Raw genomic sequence first — 19277 nt, 5'->3', positions numbered from 1 at the left:
TTTTAAATTCAAGGGAGTTTTAAATGGAGAAATAAAGAACGAACTACTGAAAGACTTCTAAATAAGGAGCCTTTCAATTGCGTAAAACGTACAGCGATAAGGAAGGAAGTTTCTCACTGGTTCTATGAAAGCTTTAAAGACAACACTGAGTTCAAATTAAACACACATTCAGACCACTACCTACAAATGTCGTTGTACCAGCATACTTAAAAAAAGTCTAAACCCCAAATCTCTCTGAAAATAAAACCATGCCACAAAGCCTTTGAGAGCAATTTTTATTAGGGTAGCAGAATGGAATTGCAGAAAGCCTATACCAGTACTGCTGGGTGTAGTTTCACCAGTACATTGTTTTTATTGTGGATATTAAACTGCACGTTTAGAATTCAGCATGGCTTAGGGAACCAGAGAGAACAACAGCTTGATTTCCTGAGTTAACATAGGACTTCGTACTTTGATTTTTTTTTCTCTTCAGACTTCAACCGTACAGTGCAGTATTTGATCTCTGTCTCTTTTCAGAGGGCTGCCTACAAACAAAAGCCATCACTTAGGTTACACATCTCGTAGTTTAGAAATTGCGCTATGAAGAACACACAAAGAGAACTGGTAGCAATATCGGTCTTCTATGTGGCCTTTACAGATGAAATCGGAATAGCTGGTATAGCGCTGCCGTAGGCCTGTATGGATCGACTGGAGTTCCTTCGGTTACAGAGCCCTTCCAGTTCCCTTGCCATGGCATCCCAGTCACACCAATTCAAATAAATGCAGTCTTTGACCTGAGAGGCTTACAACCAGAAAGTATACTATTTAGTAGTAATGAGGGCAGCAAACTAGTGCTACAGTTTTGTTTTAAATAAAAAGAAAATTTAGGGAATGGCAAGTTTCTATGCCAATGGACATGATCGAAAGGTACAGTGACTCATGGGATGTGGAAGTTATACACACTTCAGTTTGACAGATAATTTGGCATTATTTTATTATGAATCCGAGTGAGCGTGAATGAAACAAAATCAGTACCAACTTTCTGCAAATGAAGACACAAAGATGTGAAAATTTGGTAATAGACAGTGCTCTCACAAGCCTGAAAACACTTAGGAAATGCGAGTTTCTGTAAATAAGGTGAATGTGGTTTAACTTTATTTACCTGCCAAAGAATCTGTCTAAGAACACTTAAACATAACGTTTCTTAGCTCCCTAACTTATAAAAAAAATTACTGTCAACAGAGGTGAGGTACTGGGCTGTCATTGTTTACACTAAATCAGAAATGAAAGCTGGATGAGAGGGATGAAGAAATAGCAAATATACAAGACATTAAAACCAAGAGACCTACCGCTTGACACACTAGTTCTGAAAGGTTGCAAAGGCAGAGGCTGTATTAAAACTGGATTTCGGAGTACAGACAACCATCTGGGTGTGAGGGATTTTCTAATTCAACTTCCTGCACATCAAAATGGTACGTACTCCCAGATCTCTAAGAATTTCCGGAGATAAATCTGTTTGCTCAATAACATACCCAAGTTCGACAGGCGGGGAAGAGGCGGCAGTTTGATTGTATGGCAGTTTGACGGTGGAGCTACGATCACACTTTACACTGGGGAAAAAAGACAGGCAGTCAGGAGAAGAGCGGAGACACAGCAAAGGATGCTCAGTTCTGAACAGGAAGGGCTTCCTGCAGCATGCGTAGGTGTGCCCTGGAGCAAGAGGGAAACAGCTCTGCCTGATGAAGTTGGAATGATGGAACGATACCGGAAGTGCTCATTAAGTCATCTAACCTGTGTGTTTTTAGAACATAGGAACGGTAGTACTGAAGCGTGCTCCGTTACAGGTTATTGCTTAATCCTCCTCTCATACCATTTTCGGTAAGAACCGTACAGCAGCTGGGCTGGGAAGTGGCGAGTGCCATCCCATAAAACACAGATGTTTCTTACGCATTCTGATGGAAAAAATGTTCTAAGATGACTAGCAGTGCCGTCAGATTTAGTACTTCTGAACTGGTTGCAGTGTGGTTCTGTGCACGTTTCCCTCGCTACTCTGCATAGGTATTAAGAATAGAAGTGAAAGAAGTTTGTAGTCACATTCCACTACGCGTTGGCTACAGATTTTTTTTCCAAAGTTTTCCACAAGCAGGACGTAAGCCATATTTTAATTCAATGACGCACACAAAAACTTGGGTTTCCCCGTTTAATAAACATTTTGTGGTAACATCAGCCAGATTTACATAAGACCTGGACATTATTTCTGATTGTTTTTGTGGGGTTTGTTTGGTTTTTGTTTATTATGTTACAAACTGAAGTTAAGGGGAACTTGCAACAAGTCCCACAAAGCACAGTGCAACATTTAAAAAGAAAAGTAAACAAAACTGCCAAACACTCAATCATTTTCTGCCAGAACTGGGATATTTTTTCTAAGACATCGGTTTGGGGAGGGGGATAAAATCCAATGAAGAATTAAATGAACTCAAGATAGTGCGAACTGCAAGTAAAAATAAGAAATGACAGCCACAACCTTTTCAATTTAAGGGCAGAATATAAGTCTAAGATATTTTTGATAAATTCTGACAAGAAAAAGAAAACAGAATACTTTAAAGTATATTGAAGCAGTGATTTTTAAACAAAGAAAGCAGAACTAGAACATCTTAAATTTTAATCCTTTCTTTACAGGTTACCTAGCCCACTTTTGATTAAGAAAACTGTAGAAAGTTAGTAACAGCCACAAGTTAACATCGAAAGGTGGCACTTGTCAATTTTCCAGAGAGTCCTGCTTTACGGGGTGTCTCAAATGCACTGCTCCGATCTTCTAGCATACGTTGCTGACATCGATTGTGTCAGATTTTAGTCCACTGGTCGCTTTTCACCATATTTCTTTGTAAACTCTTCAGCGTTCTTACAGAATTTTTTACGGTCCTTAGAGTATTCTTCAGCTAGGTCAGCCCGAAGGGGATGCTCGGGCTGTGGATCATTCACCAGTGCTATGAGGGACTGGATTACTGTCAAAAGAAGTATAAATACCGTCAGAGACTAAGATGGTTCATTTTTAAAAATCAAAATGCAAGCAGAATTCCCCAGTAAGAAAAGAGATTTAACTGCATTTAAATACATCCCCATAAACCTAGGGTCTTTTCAAAAGCAGAGCATGGATAAGCTATAGCAATATGCCAAGATTTAGGTCAATGACCATGAATGAACACCAGAAAATCATAAACCAAATCAACTTGAACAGAGACCAAAATGCACTACAAATTATTTCCCATGTAACTGTCATCCTATCCGAAATACTCTCCTATGGCTAAGAAAGAATGGCTTCTTCAGAGCATCAACCTTTTCATGCTCGTACTCTTTTCCACCCTTACCTGATAGGAACGGGGAACACACCTCAAAACAAATACTCGAAATCCAGAGAAGTACGCCTGTCGCTATCTTGCTAAACAGGAACATTTCTTACCACAAACCAGAGTTTAAACGGCAACAAACTATCCAAGGAATGCAGAAATGATATTAGCTGACTTCTAAGTCCAGGACTGGTGAGTTACTGCGGACAACTGCCATCATATTAATGACCAGTTATGAAACTAGCGTCAACTCTGCACGCGACAATCCCTTTTCACTCAGTAAAACACTACAGAGAAAAGCGTTACTGTGTTACTGAGGTTGTTTAACACACAAGCCAAAAAAATTTAGGATTGTCATAACAGGAGTTGCCTCAATATCCACAGCATTTTAAAACTATACTGTCACAATAGTCTGTTTTAGTATTAAGCATAAATTAATAAAAAGTACAGCAGTGAGATGCACATTTAGTACATGAAAGGTGAGTTAATGATTTATGATGAACCTAATCCCTCTGCTTTCTTGACGCCTGACTGATCAAAACCAATCCCTCTGATGCTGTACTAATAACGTTGCATTATTTCCTTGAGAAAGGCCCAAGTAGCAAACAGAGTGAAGTTTATTTTTCAGTGCAGAAGAGTTCTGGAGAAAAAGGAACGGACACTTCAGCAGGGCTGTAATAACGTTGCCGCAGGTTCATACAAGGATGCAGTAACAACAGACATTGACACTAAAACGACTTCTTGAAGAAAAAGACAAACAAAAGACCACAAAACAGCAGAAACTGAGAGATTTTCAATATTTTGGCACCCAGGGTTTGTTCCAAATTCTGATTTTAGCATAGCTTTTTTTCACTCTCTCAGATAGAAAGGGAATTGCTACTCATCAGGGAGACACGGACTGTTTCCTGCACGCAAACGACTGCTTCAGCAGTTCCAACTGATGCCGACTTGCATTTCGAGCTAGGTAGGGACGTCGCTCCTTTACTGAACTAGAGAAGGCTCATAAGATTAAGCCAACTGCTAAGGTGTTAACAGAAACCTTCTACACATTGTTTCCACTTCATCTCTCCCAAGGATCTTTGTCCTGTATAGTCCGGGATAAACCAACAACAAATCATAAAATCTTCACTGACCTATTTGAGTTTAACAGGTTTTTTGCTGCCACCTCTGCTTGCCCCAACATTCTGCTGCTTGATCTTTTCCGAAACAGCTACAGGAATTTTCCTGTTTTGTCTTTGGGGCAAGATCATGCAAGTAGTTTTATTAGTGTACAGAAGTACACAGAAAAAAAAAACCCAAACCCTTAAGTACAGCATTTTTTACTATCGGGAACACAGTTCAAGTGAAAACCACCTTAAAGAGGAGCCTGGAAGAGGGAAATACTTTCTCCTACAGAGCAAGATACTTCAGTGTCACTGAAGCTCTCGCACTGGACCAAACTGCTACTCATTTTGAATTAATGCTATTAAAAAATACACAGTTTTTGCAAGGATGTTTCCTCTTTCTGTGTGTACTATAATAAATGCTTAATATCAAACTAATCATTTCCTGCCAGAAAACATGAAATTCTCACCCCAACAACTAATGGAAGCAACAACAACAGAAAAAACCTACTCGGATCACACAGTCTGCCACAGAACCTCGTGAAACTTTTTTTCCTTAAAATACTTAAATTCTTATCCAAAGACACTCTACACAGTAAGCCTCACAGCGGCAATCTTTTAAGAACTAAGAGTTAATTGGTGTTATGTTTTGTTTATGACTCCCTAGATATTTCAAACCATACCTTCAACTCACCAAACCACATGGCAGAGATTATAAAACATACAAAGCCTTAAGGTTTTAGACCCTTTCTTTGAAACATCCAGGAATGAAGAGGATTATAAAGTCACTGTTTAAAAAGAAACACAAAATAACCCCCACACAATCTACCACCAGAATTTGTAAGCATGCTGAGGCCGCTTCCTTAATAAACTCCTCAGGCATGAAGAGCTTTGTGGTTTCCTGGAGGTGGACGTGCCACGCGTCAGTGTCATTACCTTACGTTCCAGTAACAAAACGAGACTCCAAAAGAGCTGCAACGCTGTGCTCACAACATGTGATTCATGACACAAACCTTACGACAATGAATATACCATACGAGCAGCGACCAGCTGACAAGCTGAAGCGCTATTAGCTTTGCATTTAAACACAATACAAAGTTTCTTGATACCGAGTTCTTTCTCCACACAGAGTCCTACCTTGGTCAGTTTTGGTTGCTGGCTTCCAGTTTTCAGCACTAATTACTGGCAGACAAACCTGCCCCTTTTCATCGATGTTAGGGTGATAGATCTTTGTTTTAAATGTAATCTTAGGAGGTTTGAATGGATATTCTGCTGGGAAGTTGATTTCGATTCTGAAGGCTCCTTTATCATACGGAGGATTGTCCTGCAACAAAAAGGCAGAAATGTTAAGAATCTGGCATATTCTAATGGATACAATTAAGAAAAAGCACGCTGCAGACCTTGATCTATCAAATGACCTCTTTTAAAGGCACCTTCTTCCAACACATACTGCCATGTCTATGAGTCAGGAAACATCAAAACCGATTTGGTAAGAGAGAGGCAATACAACCTCTACAACACTGGGATTCACCCTGGAAAAAGCAGATTACCATTGTTCTGAAGCTGGCTGACATTTCTACTGGTAAGAAAGCATCCAGTCCCATTTACTCCAAACTCAAGGTCCTATCTAATAAGTAGTTTTATTCCCAACTTTGTATTTCAAAAAACATTGTAAACCCTTTCCAAGATACAAACAAGAAGCCTGACAAGGAAAACTGATGTCTCTAAACCTGGTTATTTCACGTGTCTCACAACACGGTGGTACCAACAGCAAAGCAATTTCATTTGTCAGATCTCCCTATACGTTCCAAGAACTTTTTTGTGCTGGCTACACAAAAATCTGCTGAGCACTCACTGGTACTAAAGATAGATATTCCCTGCGTCTGCTGATGAGAACATTCTGAATTTGTATGCTGGTTTAGCACCCACTCTTATCGGATCATTTTTGAAGGAGCATGATGAGAGAACCGTGAAGCAAAGTAGTTCTTCATGCACAGAAGCAGAAAAAACAATGCCCAGAATCTCATTTAGAAAACCTGTGAGACTACTGATACTGCTTCAAATACTAACTGCAGAAGAAAGGCAGAAGAAAAAATAAACCATTGCTACATTTAAAGCTTACGAAAATAACCATTCTGCACTGAAAACAGTAACTATGGCATGAAGCCTTTCCAAACGCTCTGGGAACAAGAACCAAAGGATGAGTTTCCAGTTGGTGTAAAGTATAATCACACACATTCTTCATTAGCAACCAGACCATTCCCTGCAATCAAACCCACTCCAGAAGTGAAAAAAGGTTTACCAATATTTGGGGGTGGGGAGTGTTCTGTTAAAATATTAGTCAACAAAAAACATTTTAGTTTCATCCATATGGAGAAGTCTGGTTGCGTGTTTCCAAGAAGTACAGCACAATTTCTGCAGTCAAGGGAAGAGGTAACTAGAGTGGCTTTAAAATAACTTTTTATCCAAGCAATCCTAAAAGCTTTGGAAGTTTAACAAATAACTTTTGGTGGTGGTGACAACTTAGGCAGTTAGTGCCCTCCCCCGTGGCTCACTTGTTCTTACCTCCATCACATGCTGCAAGTCTTGTGAGGCTGTTCAGTGAACTGATATGGGAACTGACCTGGCTTAAAAACATCCATTTTCTGCTTGACTCTCAGTCAGAACAGTTCTTCATTATAACTCACCAATAAATTGAACCAAAAACGTATGTAAAGAGTTGCTCATGTTTTAAATAGACAAAACACAGAACAGTCAAGCAATTAATTTCCAATAATTTGTTGTATTTATTTTGACACTGACAAGGGAGAGAAGCAGAATTATAAATACTGAAACACAAGCGACAAACACGACTCCCATTCACCTGGAGTATTTTTGCTCTGCAGAAGTTTGTCCACAGCAAGCAGTTTTGATTAAGTGAAATGAAATCCATAGTACACCAACAGCATCTCTTACAAGAACAAGGAGCCTGGGGTAGATAGTCTCGTTTTGATGGCAACATCAAACAAATAGCGTACCTTTCCAACACACAGTACATAAACTACCTTAGCCTACAATTCAGAACAGGAAAAGAAGTTGACAATTTGCTTCTCAATTGAGCAAACACCCTTAAAAACTAACAGTTGTTCTGAAGAACAAAATACGTTACATACAACAAAAACTTTAAAAGCAGTATCTTTCACAGTAATTCTGTATGAACACTGTTAAACATATTAACCTGTGTATCTTTCACACCTTCATTAAGGAACTGACCAAAATAATGCCTAGTTATACAGTTAATAATCAGTAACTGGTTAGTCCTACTAACGTGTGAGTTAGTATGTCTTTAAACCCTAAGCAAGAACATTTTCTAAAATGGAAACAGCATATAAAACTTCAAAAGCAAAAACTCAGCAAAAAAATTAAACTTGCAACCAGCGTGTATACTAGATTTTTAAGCCAACTCCAGCATTGCAATAGCTAAAAAAATTACACTGACTAAAGCATCTTCTATAGCATATCCTCAAAATAACACACTATACTACTCTCTGAACACGTACAACACAACACTTCATTAATTACTACAGGAAGTACAATTTCCTGACAAAATTCCCTCTTAACTCTACCAGTAGTGAATTTAAGGCTATTGCCCTTGTAACAGGGCACATGATAAACCAAAGGGCAGGTACCAAGCACAGTTCACTGCAACAATGTTCAAACACTTGTGATGCTGTGAACCCTTGCAAAACAAACACTAAGCTCATACTCCGGTGAGCAGAAACTGTTAAAAATAGATTCTGTACGCCACATATTGCTAATTTTAACAGAAATAAACAAGTATTTTTGTGTTTTGCTTTATTAGTCATTTTACCAACCTTATACTGCTTCAAAGTATCATCAAAGCAGTTAACTGTTACACGTGAACCACGAATATCAGAGTGGCTTATTGAAGCGTGTTGTTTCGCAGCTCTGTCAAATTTTAACGTCAAATCCTGCTTGCTTTATTTGCAAGAGTAGCCTCAACCACTCAAAGGAATTACTTGCAGGAATAGAAGTAAACAGTAAACTAAATGTATTCTACAGTATTTAAAGTGCAAAGGCCTAGCCATTATCTCAGCCTGTGCGATCCGAATTCGGGAATGGTCTCCAACTAACAAAGCAGAGGCACGGCTAAAGAGATGTTTCAAAGTCTTATAATAAAAAGACAGACTGACACCGGTCGGGGGACCTCCTAGGCAGCACCCAAGGGAAAGCAGAACTGATGCCCGGTGGCACAGCCTCTATTCCTGCAGACTTAAAAGTAGCTCATGTCACAAAGGGAGCATGAGCTATGGCAGTGGAAAATAAACCCAAGTGACTTTCAACCAAGGAATTCAACATACTAGATTTCCTGCTTTCCCCTTATTAACAAATCCCTCTCTATTTGACTAATACAGTGGTTATTTACTTCTATTAAACATTCTCTTAAAAGATTTTAGTGCTTTTAAAAAATTAAAGTGTTGGGTTTTTTTTTTTTGCATTAATTAATGCCTAAATAAGTAGACTTTCTTTTAAAGAGCTCACTTCTGAAAATCCAAACCTTTTCCTTGCATCAAACTTTTTCCAACACTCGATTTCATCCTAGAAATAAATCTAGTCAATTTAAGGAAAAAAAAATCTATTAAGGAGTAAACAAAATATTTCATACTTCAGGCTTTTTCCTATGATAATGTAGATTTTGTACTTCTAGCTTAATGTGATAAACTACAAACCTCATTTGCTACAAACCCCCTTCCAACACCTCTCCCAAGTAACCCAGTGCCATCGCTGATTCCACAGCCCCCATCAGCTGTAGCCATGTGTCGCACCAGGCCTACAATTATGAAGCATCCAGGCAGGCACTGATCAGAGAAGTCTAGAACACCTTTCAATTACGTACGGCTTTTCCTTCACACTAGTTACAAGAAACACGTACTACCGTCATCAGGCTTTGATAAAACAAAACACAGAAGACACTCAAATAAAATGAGACAGGAAGATTACGCTGTTTGCCCAAGATTACACAAGATGTCGGAAGAGAGACAAGAATTAAATCCAGGACCATACTTCACCACCCAGAGTATGTTTAAGATGCTGAAGTATAATCTATATAAACGTAACGCTGTATTTATAAATGACTAGCTTCTGCACAAACCTGCAACTCTGAAAGCCAGGTTTTATAATAATAACAGAGATTCTTGCCAGGGTGCAAAAATTACCTAATGGTCACCAGCAGCACTACTAAACTGTGGATTTATGAGATACAAATGATCCTCATTTTATTTTAAAGCTCGTTAGAATAAGAAGTAGTCTGTACTCACAGGAACAATAAGCCCTTGCCAGGTCAATAAATTAGCTTCATCGACCTGGATGTTACGGAAGTTTTTCATTCCACATTTGCGGATTTCTTCAAGCTCCTGAAAAGCAAGCAAAGTGTAAGTGTAAGTTAATAACAGTATTAAGCGAGATGCTTATATTTCTTTTTCAAAATGTTTAAAGGTCAATGTGGGTTTCTTTAATGTTAAAGAAGCTTGAGGTTTTAGCAGTGGCAACCCACACAAATAAAGAAAATTTTGCACCTATGAGAAGTAAAATCTTCCAAGACAAGGTATCAAAAAATAACGTTTCTTTTAATATGTCAGGAAACTACAAAAATGCCTTGTTATTAACATCATTACAGATACAATGAAGTATTAAAAAAGTGCATTTAAAAAGGTTTTTTATCTCAAAAGCCTTTATATCTCTCAGTGCCCTTGGTTACAGACTATTGATAGCTTTGCGAAGCACAGAAATAAAGTGCATCTTAGGACTTGTCTGAATGACAACAGTGATTTGGAAGAATTATTTCAGAACAGTTTTGAACAGGGATAAAGTCACTGAACAGGCCAATTATTTCAACTGAAAACTAACAAAGCCCTGCATTACCAACTTAAATTGATGCAAACCCAGAAAAATACCAATCTAAGCCAAACTAGCCTTATTTAGACCCATAACTTGAGAAGATACAGCTTCATCTCTGTTTTGTACCTGAAAGTTAACAGTATATATTAAGACACCTCTCTTTATAGCTGTATCACTCTTGAACGAGGTATCTTTCTGTACCAGTCAATCACCAGTCAAACCATTTTTGATCAGCTAGTGATCCAGGCATCACCAGAACAAGTATTTAGGCATTTTTATATTTAAAATTATGTATAAGCCGTAGTGTAGCAACTGTTTCCTGGAACAGAGCAGTGTTTTGAGCGGCTCACTCTCTACACGTACAGAACTGTGAAGCCCTAGCAAACCACTGCTCCACAGCGTATACAAGGGATAAATCCCATTCCACATTAGATGTAACAATGCATCAAACATTGCAAACAAAATAAGCTAATTAACCAGTACTTATTTAAGCATGAATAAACATGCATCACAAGTGCCTTCACTCTAAAACAAGGAAAGGAAAATGGGTTTAGACAATTTTCTTGTTACTATATTAAAAACGTTACACCTATGACAGAGATCTCCCCCATAATGTCCCAGTGGGAGTGCAGCTTCCCTCCTGAAGCTTTTATCCCAGGTTCAGATGATAGCGTTACACTGCTTCTGGCCCACAGAACAATTGCCCAGACACAGACAAAGGGAGGACTACGACTCCATAATTCAGGTATGTTATTAAGCTAATAAAACAAATTAGAAAAGCAGAGCTTCACATTACTGGAAAAATTAAACACCTACATTTTATAATTAGATTCAGGTTAAAAAATTGCACGCTGAATTAGGAAATGCAAGAATCCAGTACAGAGATCATTACAAAGTTGTAAAACTTTGTATGAAAGCAAAGAAAAGTTTAAAACAAATATGCAAATTGCTCCCTATTTTCCCTCAAGTCCACCACATGAGAGAGGCAATTAAACAGCCTAGGAGACACTAAAGAACTAGCAGAAAATGATTCAGGACATCTTCCTCTTCAAACTGACAGGGAAGCCTTTGCAGCAGTTAACGTTCAAAATAAAAAAAGTAGCAAATGACTGCAGTGTATCAGGACTATATCCTGTGCTTCCTTCTGCTGCCTTGGCTCCTCTGGTAGCAACCGACAACCGAAAAAGGGAATAGATGGGGATAAACCAGGCAAGGCTTTTCCTCACACACAGGCATGACTGCAAAGGTCATGGAGAATCAAGCCCACCTTAGCAGAGGACTTGCCTGAACTACGCGCTTAAGACAGGTTCCAATTTATATGAGAAATTACTTTTCTTATACTAGAAGTGTTTCAGATTTCATACTCCACTCCAAATTCATCAATTCCACGTTAGGCTTATTTACAAATAGCTTTTTTCCATACCACTATCCCCACAAATACAATGTAATACTATACTTGCAAGTCAGGCTTTTAGTGTCTAGTACATCAGCAGCGTTAAGAGATTCAGCATTCACAATTCAAGGGTTGGGGAGGGGTGTTTTGGTTTTGGTTTTCTTGGCAACTGCCAAAACCCGTAATAAAGACCTTACTGCCTCAGAGACACAGAGGCAGACACAACTACAGCATAAATGTGCTGTTAAAAGAGTGAATGAGCTACTAAATTCTTTCAAACAGCACAGATTAGAAGTTAATACTGCATTTAAAATCGGCTTGGGCAACTCCAAAGGGACCAGAATTACTTTATGAGGTAAAAGGATATAGTCCAGATATTTATTTCAAAATAATACTTAAGAGTCTAGGCAGACAGTAAATAGATTAATTCCTTTTCTTGTCCTCCACCCCTTAATTTTGTCAAGTAACATAATTAAAGGAGCACAGGAGGAGCGTAACTAAAGGTTAGAAGACTGCAGTAAGAATTTCAATCAGTCTTTCATTCCCCACACTGTTATCAACCTTGCACGTGACCTTGCTGCGCTGCTTTCCCCATTTGTAAAACAGAAATGTCGTCTTACTTCACGGGGCTCTCTTGAGATGCGATGTTTGTAGTTTGGATGTGTTCAGAGAAAGTGTTATACACAGCACACGAAACGGAGAAAACATTGTTTCAGAGGTGGTCTCTTACCTTTAAGTATAATGCTGAAGGTAGTCATAAAAATACATACTACCTCTCATATGTAATCAATAAGGAGTTACAATTTTGATTTTCAATATTGTGCAATCATTTGTGCTGTTCAAAGCAAAAATTAGATGTTTGAAATTAAAAAGAAAATTAAGTGGCATCAGCTTAAAATCTACTATTTTAAAAACCCTGCAACTGCAACTGTTTTGCCCATGCATCTTTCAAGTTTTGGGACTTCTCTTAAAAAAAAACAAAAAAAACAAAAAAAAAAAACAAAAAAAACCAACAACAAACCAACCAACAAGCCAGATCGGAAAATGCAGTGAAGACAAACGGGAATAAGTGTAAGAGCTCATACTGACTTCAGTAACTTCTGCGTCAAGCCCAAAATGCCATTAAATGCACAAAGAAAAATAAAAGTCTATGAAATAACTCTAAACCATGTTTCTCTAGTGTTTACACTTTATGTTTACCTGTTTATAAATACATTCTCTAAGAGAAGTGTGACAAAGTTAAACAGGCTTCAAGACACTGATAAGGAACTGCCCAGTTTTACTTTCTGAATCTCATACAGTACAGAGAAGTGTTAAAACACCTTAAAATCAAATGTAATTAAAAAAAACACAAAAAAAAACCAAAAAACCAACCCACAAAACCAACAAAAAACCCAGATTCTAGCTCTCATAAGAACTAATTAAGTTTCCACTTGCAACATTACAACCCTGTATATTCACATACCTTTTATTTACTGAGTAATGCTACTTATTGGCAAACTATTTTCATTTGATTAAAAATCCTTTTGTCGATTCTCAGTTTCAAAAAGGGAAAATGAATCGGTATTCTCACTTCTGCGTAAGGACAATCACTCAAAACCACATTTCCCTTGTTACTGAGAACCAGTGTTTGGATCCATTTAGAATTGTTTTTCAAATATCAAAGTTGTTTAAAATCCCTTTATTTGAAAGGGCTACGGTGCTTACAAGACCACAGCATACTGGAGATTGCAGGCCATTACGGCAGGTACCTGGGTGTGGCCTTGTGTTTGTATTTTATCCTGGAGTTCAACAGTTGCATAAACCTTTGAGTATGCAATTATGGAAACAGAGTAAAACCAATAAAATAATTGTCTACGTACCTCACTTCATAGGTGAAGTGTTACCTACTCTTTAAATGTATTTTCAATTTTTAATGCTAAAGATACTTTTGAACATCTAAAAACCAGGAAACAAAAGCGCGGATCTTACAGACACAGCTCAATCATACCGCGGATCAACGCGGACGGGAGCAGCTCCACACTTGGGACAGGACAGCCTTCCCAAACGCTACCTAAAAACGCCTGCGGAAGGTGCCTCTCAGTACCACACGTTACTACACCACCAAGTACGTACTACGACTACCCAGCACCGAAATAGCCTTCCCTTTGCAACTACCCACTACCTCTCCACAGAGCATTTAGCTACGGATCTCGCATGGAAAACGGCTTGTTTTACATCAGTGGGTGGTAACTGTGAAAAGCATTTCATTGAAATCTCTGGCATGTCTCTTGGACATCTATGTTCCCCATCATATGTGTTTGGAGACAATTTGCTTTGTATGAGAAAGGGTCATGAAGCAAAGTAACTCCCTTAAAAGAGAAGCCTTAGATCCTTTCCTAAATACAATTACTCCATATTTGCCTGTTTTTACCCTGAGAGATTGTCCGTAACAACATATCCTTGACAAAGACTGCTTTATTCCCACCTCTCACATTTCATGGAGTCAAGATTTGACAACTGTGGCTCTTTGAAGAGGTGTAATGGTGGCTCATAGATCAAAACTCCACCTCAGATGTCGCTGGAATATGATTCATTAGCTATGTTTATTGCACATTTTTGCTGACCTAAGTGTGCTCCTGGGAAGGATACACCTCCACTGATTTTTTGTAAATCGGTAGAGAAAACTTCAGTTAAGACTATTTCATGGTATAAAACCCTGCAAAAATAGGCCATAAATACGGTCTTTGGCCTAGGAGATGTAATTTGCTGAAACAGAGCCTGAGATAACAAGACAATCTTATTCTTGTTATAACTTGACTTAATGTTTAAAATTGAACTGTAGAAGTACAATGGCAAAACTTGTAATACTTCTTTCGCAAGGAAGATTGCAAATTGAAGGATACAAATGGCTTCCACAATCCGAAAAGGACACACGCTTCCACCCGCAAGGTGGAAACTATACTCATACTCCCAGTTTTCTACAGGCAGACAGCGCGTTACTATGAACTTATTACATTCAGCTTTTCTGAGCCACTGTGATTAATACGAATAACTACGATGCAGGTCACGAGTCCAGAAAAAATGCAGTACTTCAAAATGTTGGCAAGACCCTAAGGAAATAGGAATTGCTTTATTTTATGTGACCTATAAAAGCTTCAAAGTTTATTCTCAATTACGAAAGACAAATTCGATATTTAGCTCAAAGAAAAGGCAGTTAATGCTTATCCTAAATTATTTTAAACATAATTGAGTGACACACTGAAAAATTCTATTTCTTTTAGTTATAATCACTCATCGTTCTATGACCCTGAGAAAGGCACACCACAGACTCTTCTATATTGCAAAACAGTGAAAGACTTTTTAAAGTGGATCTGTGAATTTGGAACTTAAATAATGATATTAGGTTGATACACATGCAAGTTTGGACCTTCAAAACATTATGGTGCAGCCACCCAGACTGCATCATCTGTACAAGAGCCCTACTTCGTTCCTACTGAGGTGAACGGTAGAACTCAGAGCCGTGGGGGCCGACTCGACTCTCCAAGAGGCCGGACGGTAGCTGCTTATTTAGTAGCCTCTACAGGTCCTGTGATACAGCACCTCACAGCTCTGGAACTGGCATGAAAAAGGCACCAGCATACACAACCCACAAACATCAGGCAATAAAAATGAAAGTAAAAATGTAAGAGGGAAGTTATCAATGTCTCCTTCCTTCCTACACCACTCCCTCTGAAAAGCGACTGCCACACCGTTTTTCTAGAAAAGGAGGAGGTCATGTTGTCAAAAACCATTTTTACGGCATTTTAGTGAAAGATTAAAGTACTAACTAACATTTTAAAAGTATAGTGGAACTGGTGGGGGGGCTGAAAAGCAAGAGGTACTGCAGATATTAAGAACAATTTTTCTTGCCTTTCGCATTTTTATGTTCTATTTTAAATTTTAAAAGAAAAAATAACTGGAAATATATTTTTTTCCTACCAGACTAGTAGTGATGTGCTTTTGAACAAGTAATGGATTTTTTTCAGAACATGCAAAAAAGCTGCCTTACAAAAAGATAAAATTAAATGCTTGTTTACTATCTGAAACTAACGGAAACCTTATTTGAGTATAAAGCAACAGACTGATTATGACACTAAAGCTGTGACAAAACATAACAGCTATCAAAAAATGAAATAAAAAAATGAATGCCATCTCATCAGGATCCTTAAGGACAATTAAAGGTTTATGCCTCATGATTTAATACATATGAATGACTCTGCACACAACGCGTTTACTATTTAATTTTTAATCGCTCCATAGCACATTTAAGACAGCAAAACTAGCGTTATGAAAGCACTCTTGAGCTACTGGTTTCTTCAAAAATGACCAAGTTATAATAATTAATTATATATCTGGACAATTAAGGAAATGCAACTTCAAAACCTGCTGTCTACGTGACCTAGTGAAATCCCAGCCCGATTACAGGTCCACGTCCTTGAAGCCAGATGGAAATCTGACATTAAAATACTAAGTTTAACGGAAACGCCTGTGTATCTGCCAAATCCTAGTGCACGGTTACGCTGCACCCCCACAGGGACAGGCTTTTAATAAGGCTAAAACATCGCCCGACAGTTACAGGGTCTTTCCCCTACGTTTCACAGGACTCGCCTGTAAAGTTCCTTGACTTACGTTACAGGTACTTTGCATGCAAATACTGTAGCGTATTGCCATAGCATTTTACAGATGAGTAAATTTTATGCCACTATGTACGCACGTCCTAGGCGAACCCCACTGCGTGCAGTTTGTAACGTTAATTAGCAATTATATACAACACATAAAATAAACTTGTATGCTTTGGGAGCAACGGTTATCGTTTTCTTTCTAAGTACCACCTTACTCCTCAAGCAAAATGATGAGAAACACAGTCCCAAACAGCATTTTACAACAAACTACACGCGCTCCTGGTTAAAGCCCAACCGAGCCCGGGCGGACGTTTACGAGTATCATCCACGCGTGAGAACAAACAGAGCGAAGACAAAAACATCACCGCGTCGGCAGCCAATGAGGAAACTTCTGAACCCGGGTCCACGTTTCAGGGCGATAAACCTCTTACTCATACAAGGAAGAGGTTACTCTCCGAAACAGCGAAAACGAAATTATTTCGTCCCTGGGCGTTTGCGGAAGGCTCCTCACCCAGGAAGGAGCGGGGGGAGCGCAGAACCCCCACCCGCAGGGAGGGAGGAGAGGGCGCTTCCCCGCCGCCCGGCCGAGCCCCCCCCGCGGGCAGGGCCGGGGCCGGGGCCCGCACCGCGCCGGCGGCGCCGCCGGCGGCGGGGCGACCTCTCCCGCCGCCCCGGGGACGGCCCCGGCCCGGGGCGGGGGCCGAGGCCGAGGCGTCCCGGCAGCGGCGCTTCCGTCCCCCCCGGCCCTTCCTCTTTGCTTAGTCACCGCGGGAGCCCCCCGAGGGAGGGGGACGGGGCGGCCCGCGGCGGCCCGGGCCGCCCGCCGAGCGCCCCCGCCCAGCCCCGGGCGGCGGCCGGGGGCCGCGGAGCGCTGCCGGGGCCCGGGGCGGCGGCGGGGGAGACGGCGAGGCCCCGCACGGCCGCGGCCTAGATGCCGGCTGCTCCCGTTCCGGTCGCTCCAGCCCGGGGTGCCGCCGAGGGGAGGGGAGGGGGCCGCCCCGCCGGGCCGCGGCCGGGGAGGCGACCCCCCGCACCCGGAGGGCGGCCGGAGCCCCGGGGGTGCCCGCCGCCGCCCGCCCGCCGGCCCTGCCCGGCGCGGCGCTGCCTGTTACCTTCATCAGCCTCCTGCTGGCCGCCATCTTGGCTCTGCTGCTGCCGCCCCACAATGCATGGCGGCGGCGGGCAGGGCGCTGGAGCCCTGCGCTTCCTGGGGCGGCGGGCGGGGCCGGGCCGTGCGGGGCCCGGCGGGGCTCGGCTGCCCGCCCCGGGCCCGCCCCGCCGGCTCCCCGCGGCGCTGCCCCCGCCTCGGCGCGGGGCGCGGCTCGGGCAGCGCCCGTGCGGGGCGCACGGCTCCGTCCCGCGGCAGGAAGCGCTCGGCGCCGGCCCGCAGCGCGGCCCGGGGAGCGCCGCCGCTGCCCGCGGGGCTGCGGCCCCTGGAGCGTCCTCCCTCTGCAGGCTGGTTGCCTGCCCTTCCCCAGTGTCGCTGGCGTCGTTTGTCCGAGCGTGTTTCTTAATCATCGATCAATGCTTTAAAACGCTGGCGTGGCTTCTTTTATCTACTGTGCATCACCCCAATTCAGTATCATCTTCCTTGTGGGGAAAGAGACAACAACCTGTAGTTACAGGTTTTATCAAAGAAGCCCACCTGATGTTCAGAGCCCTTCACAACCTTCACTTCTTATTTTCTTAAAATACTCTGAAAGGAGAGGGGAGGGAGTTTCCAGAAGAGGTACCCGACCCATGGAAACCATCGCCAGGCCCGCTGGTCCGACGAAACCCGCCTCCCGAGCGCATCGCTGGCCTTACCTCACCATGACCAGGTCAAGCCAGCCTCGCCCCCAGGCTCCCAGCCTGCTCTGCCCTGCTGCCATCTCCTAGGGAAAAGCAAGCTGTGGAAGAGGAGATAATGTCCCTGTCAGTATTAATCAAGACTGTAATTTACCATGTGCTTTTTAGCTTTAACGGAGCTCTAATTGTAACTGCTCTCCAGCGCTGATCCTCCCCAGCTGGCCTCTAGCAACCACTGTAGGAGCAGTTCAGATGCCTAACCATAGGCACCCAGTGTCATTTCGGGTGCCCTAGGGTATCCAAGGCACAGGGCTGGCAGATATGGCATGGGACAGAAGTTACTATACTGTATGGCATCTAAAATGCCACCAGACATCTGTGTCCAGGCACCTGACTTGCTCCCTAAAACGTTCTCTGTTGACCCAGTGTACTCAGGAATTACTCCAAGATCTGCTCTGCTGATGCGTGGCCTTATTTCCCCTTTCCCCCTCCCTCATGTCAGTTGATGTCCTCACTTGATCTAACACTTGTTCTATGGAAAAAGCTACTTTTGTCACCTGAAAAAGCTCTAAGCTCTAGAATAAGCTTTACAGACTCAGACAACCTGGAAAAGCAAATGTGGTTGTTACCAGCGGCTTTCAGAAACTTGTGAAAATGCAACAAAAATTGTTAATTATGAAGCATAGGATTCTAGTATGCTAGCTTAAAATAATTCCCTGAACAGCTATTTGATAATCAATATTTTTGCATTAATACAGTGCTTATTGCTCTAAAACTCAATTAACATTTGTTAGTGAAGCAAGCTATACAGCACCTACAGGAACCAACTTAATACTCACCTACCTCATAGAGGTATTATTAAATAGTTTGTAAATAATTATATTATGATCTGCAAAGATGTTTAATATTATGATAACTTTATTCTATTAGATATTTAAAGATTATTGCATCCATTTTACTCAAGGAAAATGGAGTCAGAGGAAACTGAAAACGAAAGAGGCAGACCATCCCGCTGAAGCAGCGGAGAGATGTAAAGCAAGCACGCGTGCTGACTGGCTGGAGAAGTCACACACGTGCCAGGCAGGTACACGTTATGTGAAAGCAGAAGCTGCAGAGACTCTCTGAG

At 41.3% G+C, this 19277-nt stretch overlaps 1 protein-coding gene across 1 annotated transcript; it reads right to left on the bottom strand.

Annotated features, from left to right (window-relative positions):
• Window positions 1-947: 947 nt before the first annotated feature.
• Window positions 948-17572, bottom strand: UBE2L3 (ubiquitin conjugating enzyme E2 L3). Its single transcript, XM_082325147.1, has 4 exons — window positions 17476-17572; window positions 9748-9843; window positions 5567-5753; window positions 948-2984 (listed from the first exon to the last, which is right to left on the bottom strand). Exons 1-4 carry the CDS (start codon window positions 17500-17502, stop codon window positions 2830-2832), a joined length of 465 nt encoding a protein of 154 aa, XP_082181273.1. The 5' UTR covers window positions 17503-17572; the 3' UTR covers window positions 948-2829.
• Between the last annotated feature and the right edge of the window lie 1705 nt (window positions 17573-19277).

The sequence above is a fragment of the Platalea leucorodia genome (assembly GCF_965183815.1).
Source record: "Platalea leucorodia genome assembly, chromosome: 12".
Lineage (NCBI taxonomy): Eukaryota > Metazoa > Chordata > Aves > Pelecaniformes > Threskiornithidae > Platalea > Platalea leucorodia.
This window is presented reverse-complemented; position numbering and strand designations above follow the sequence as displayed.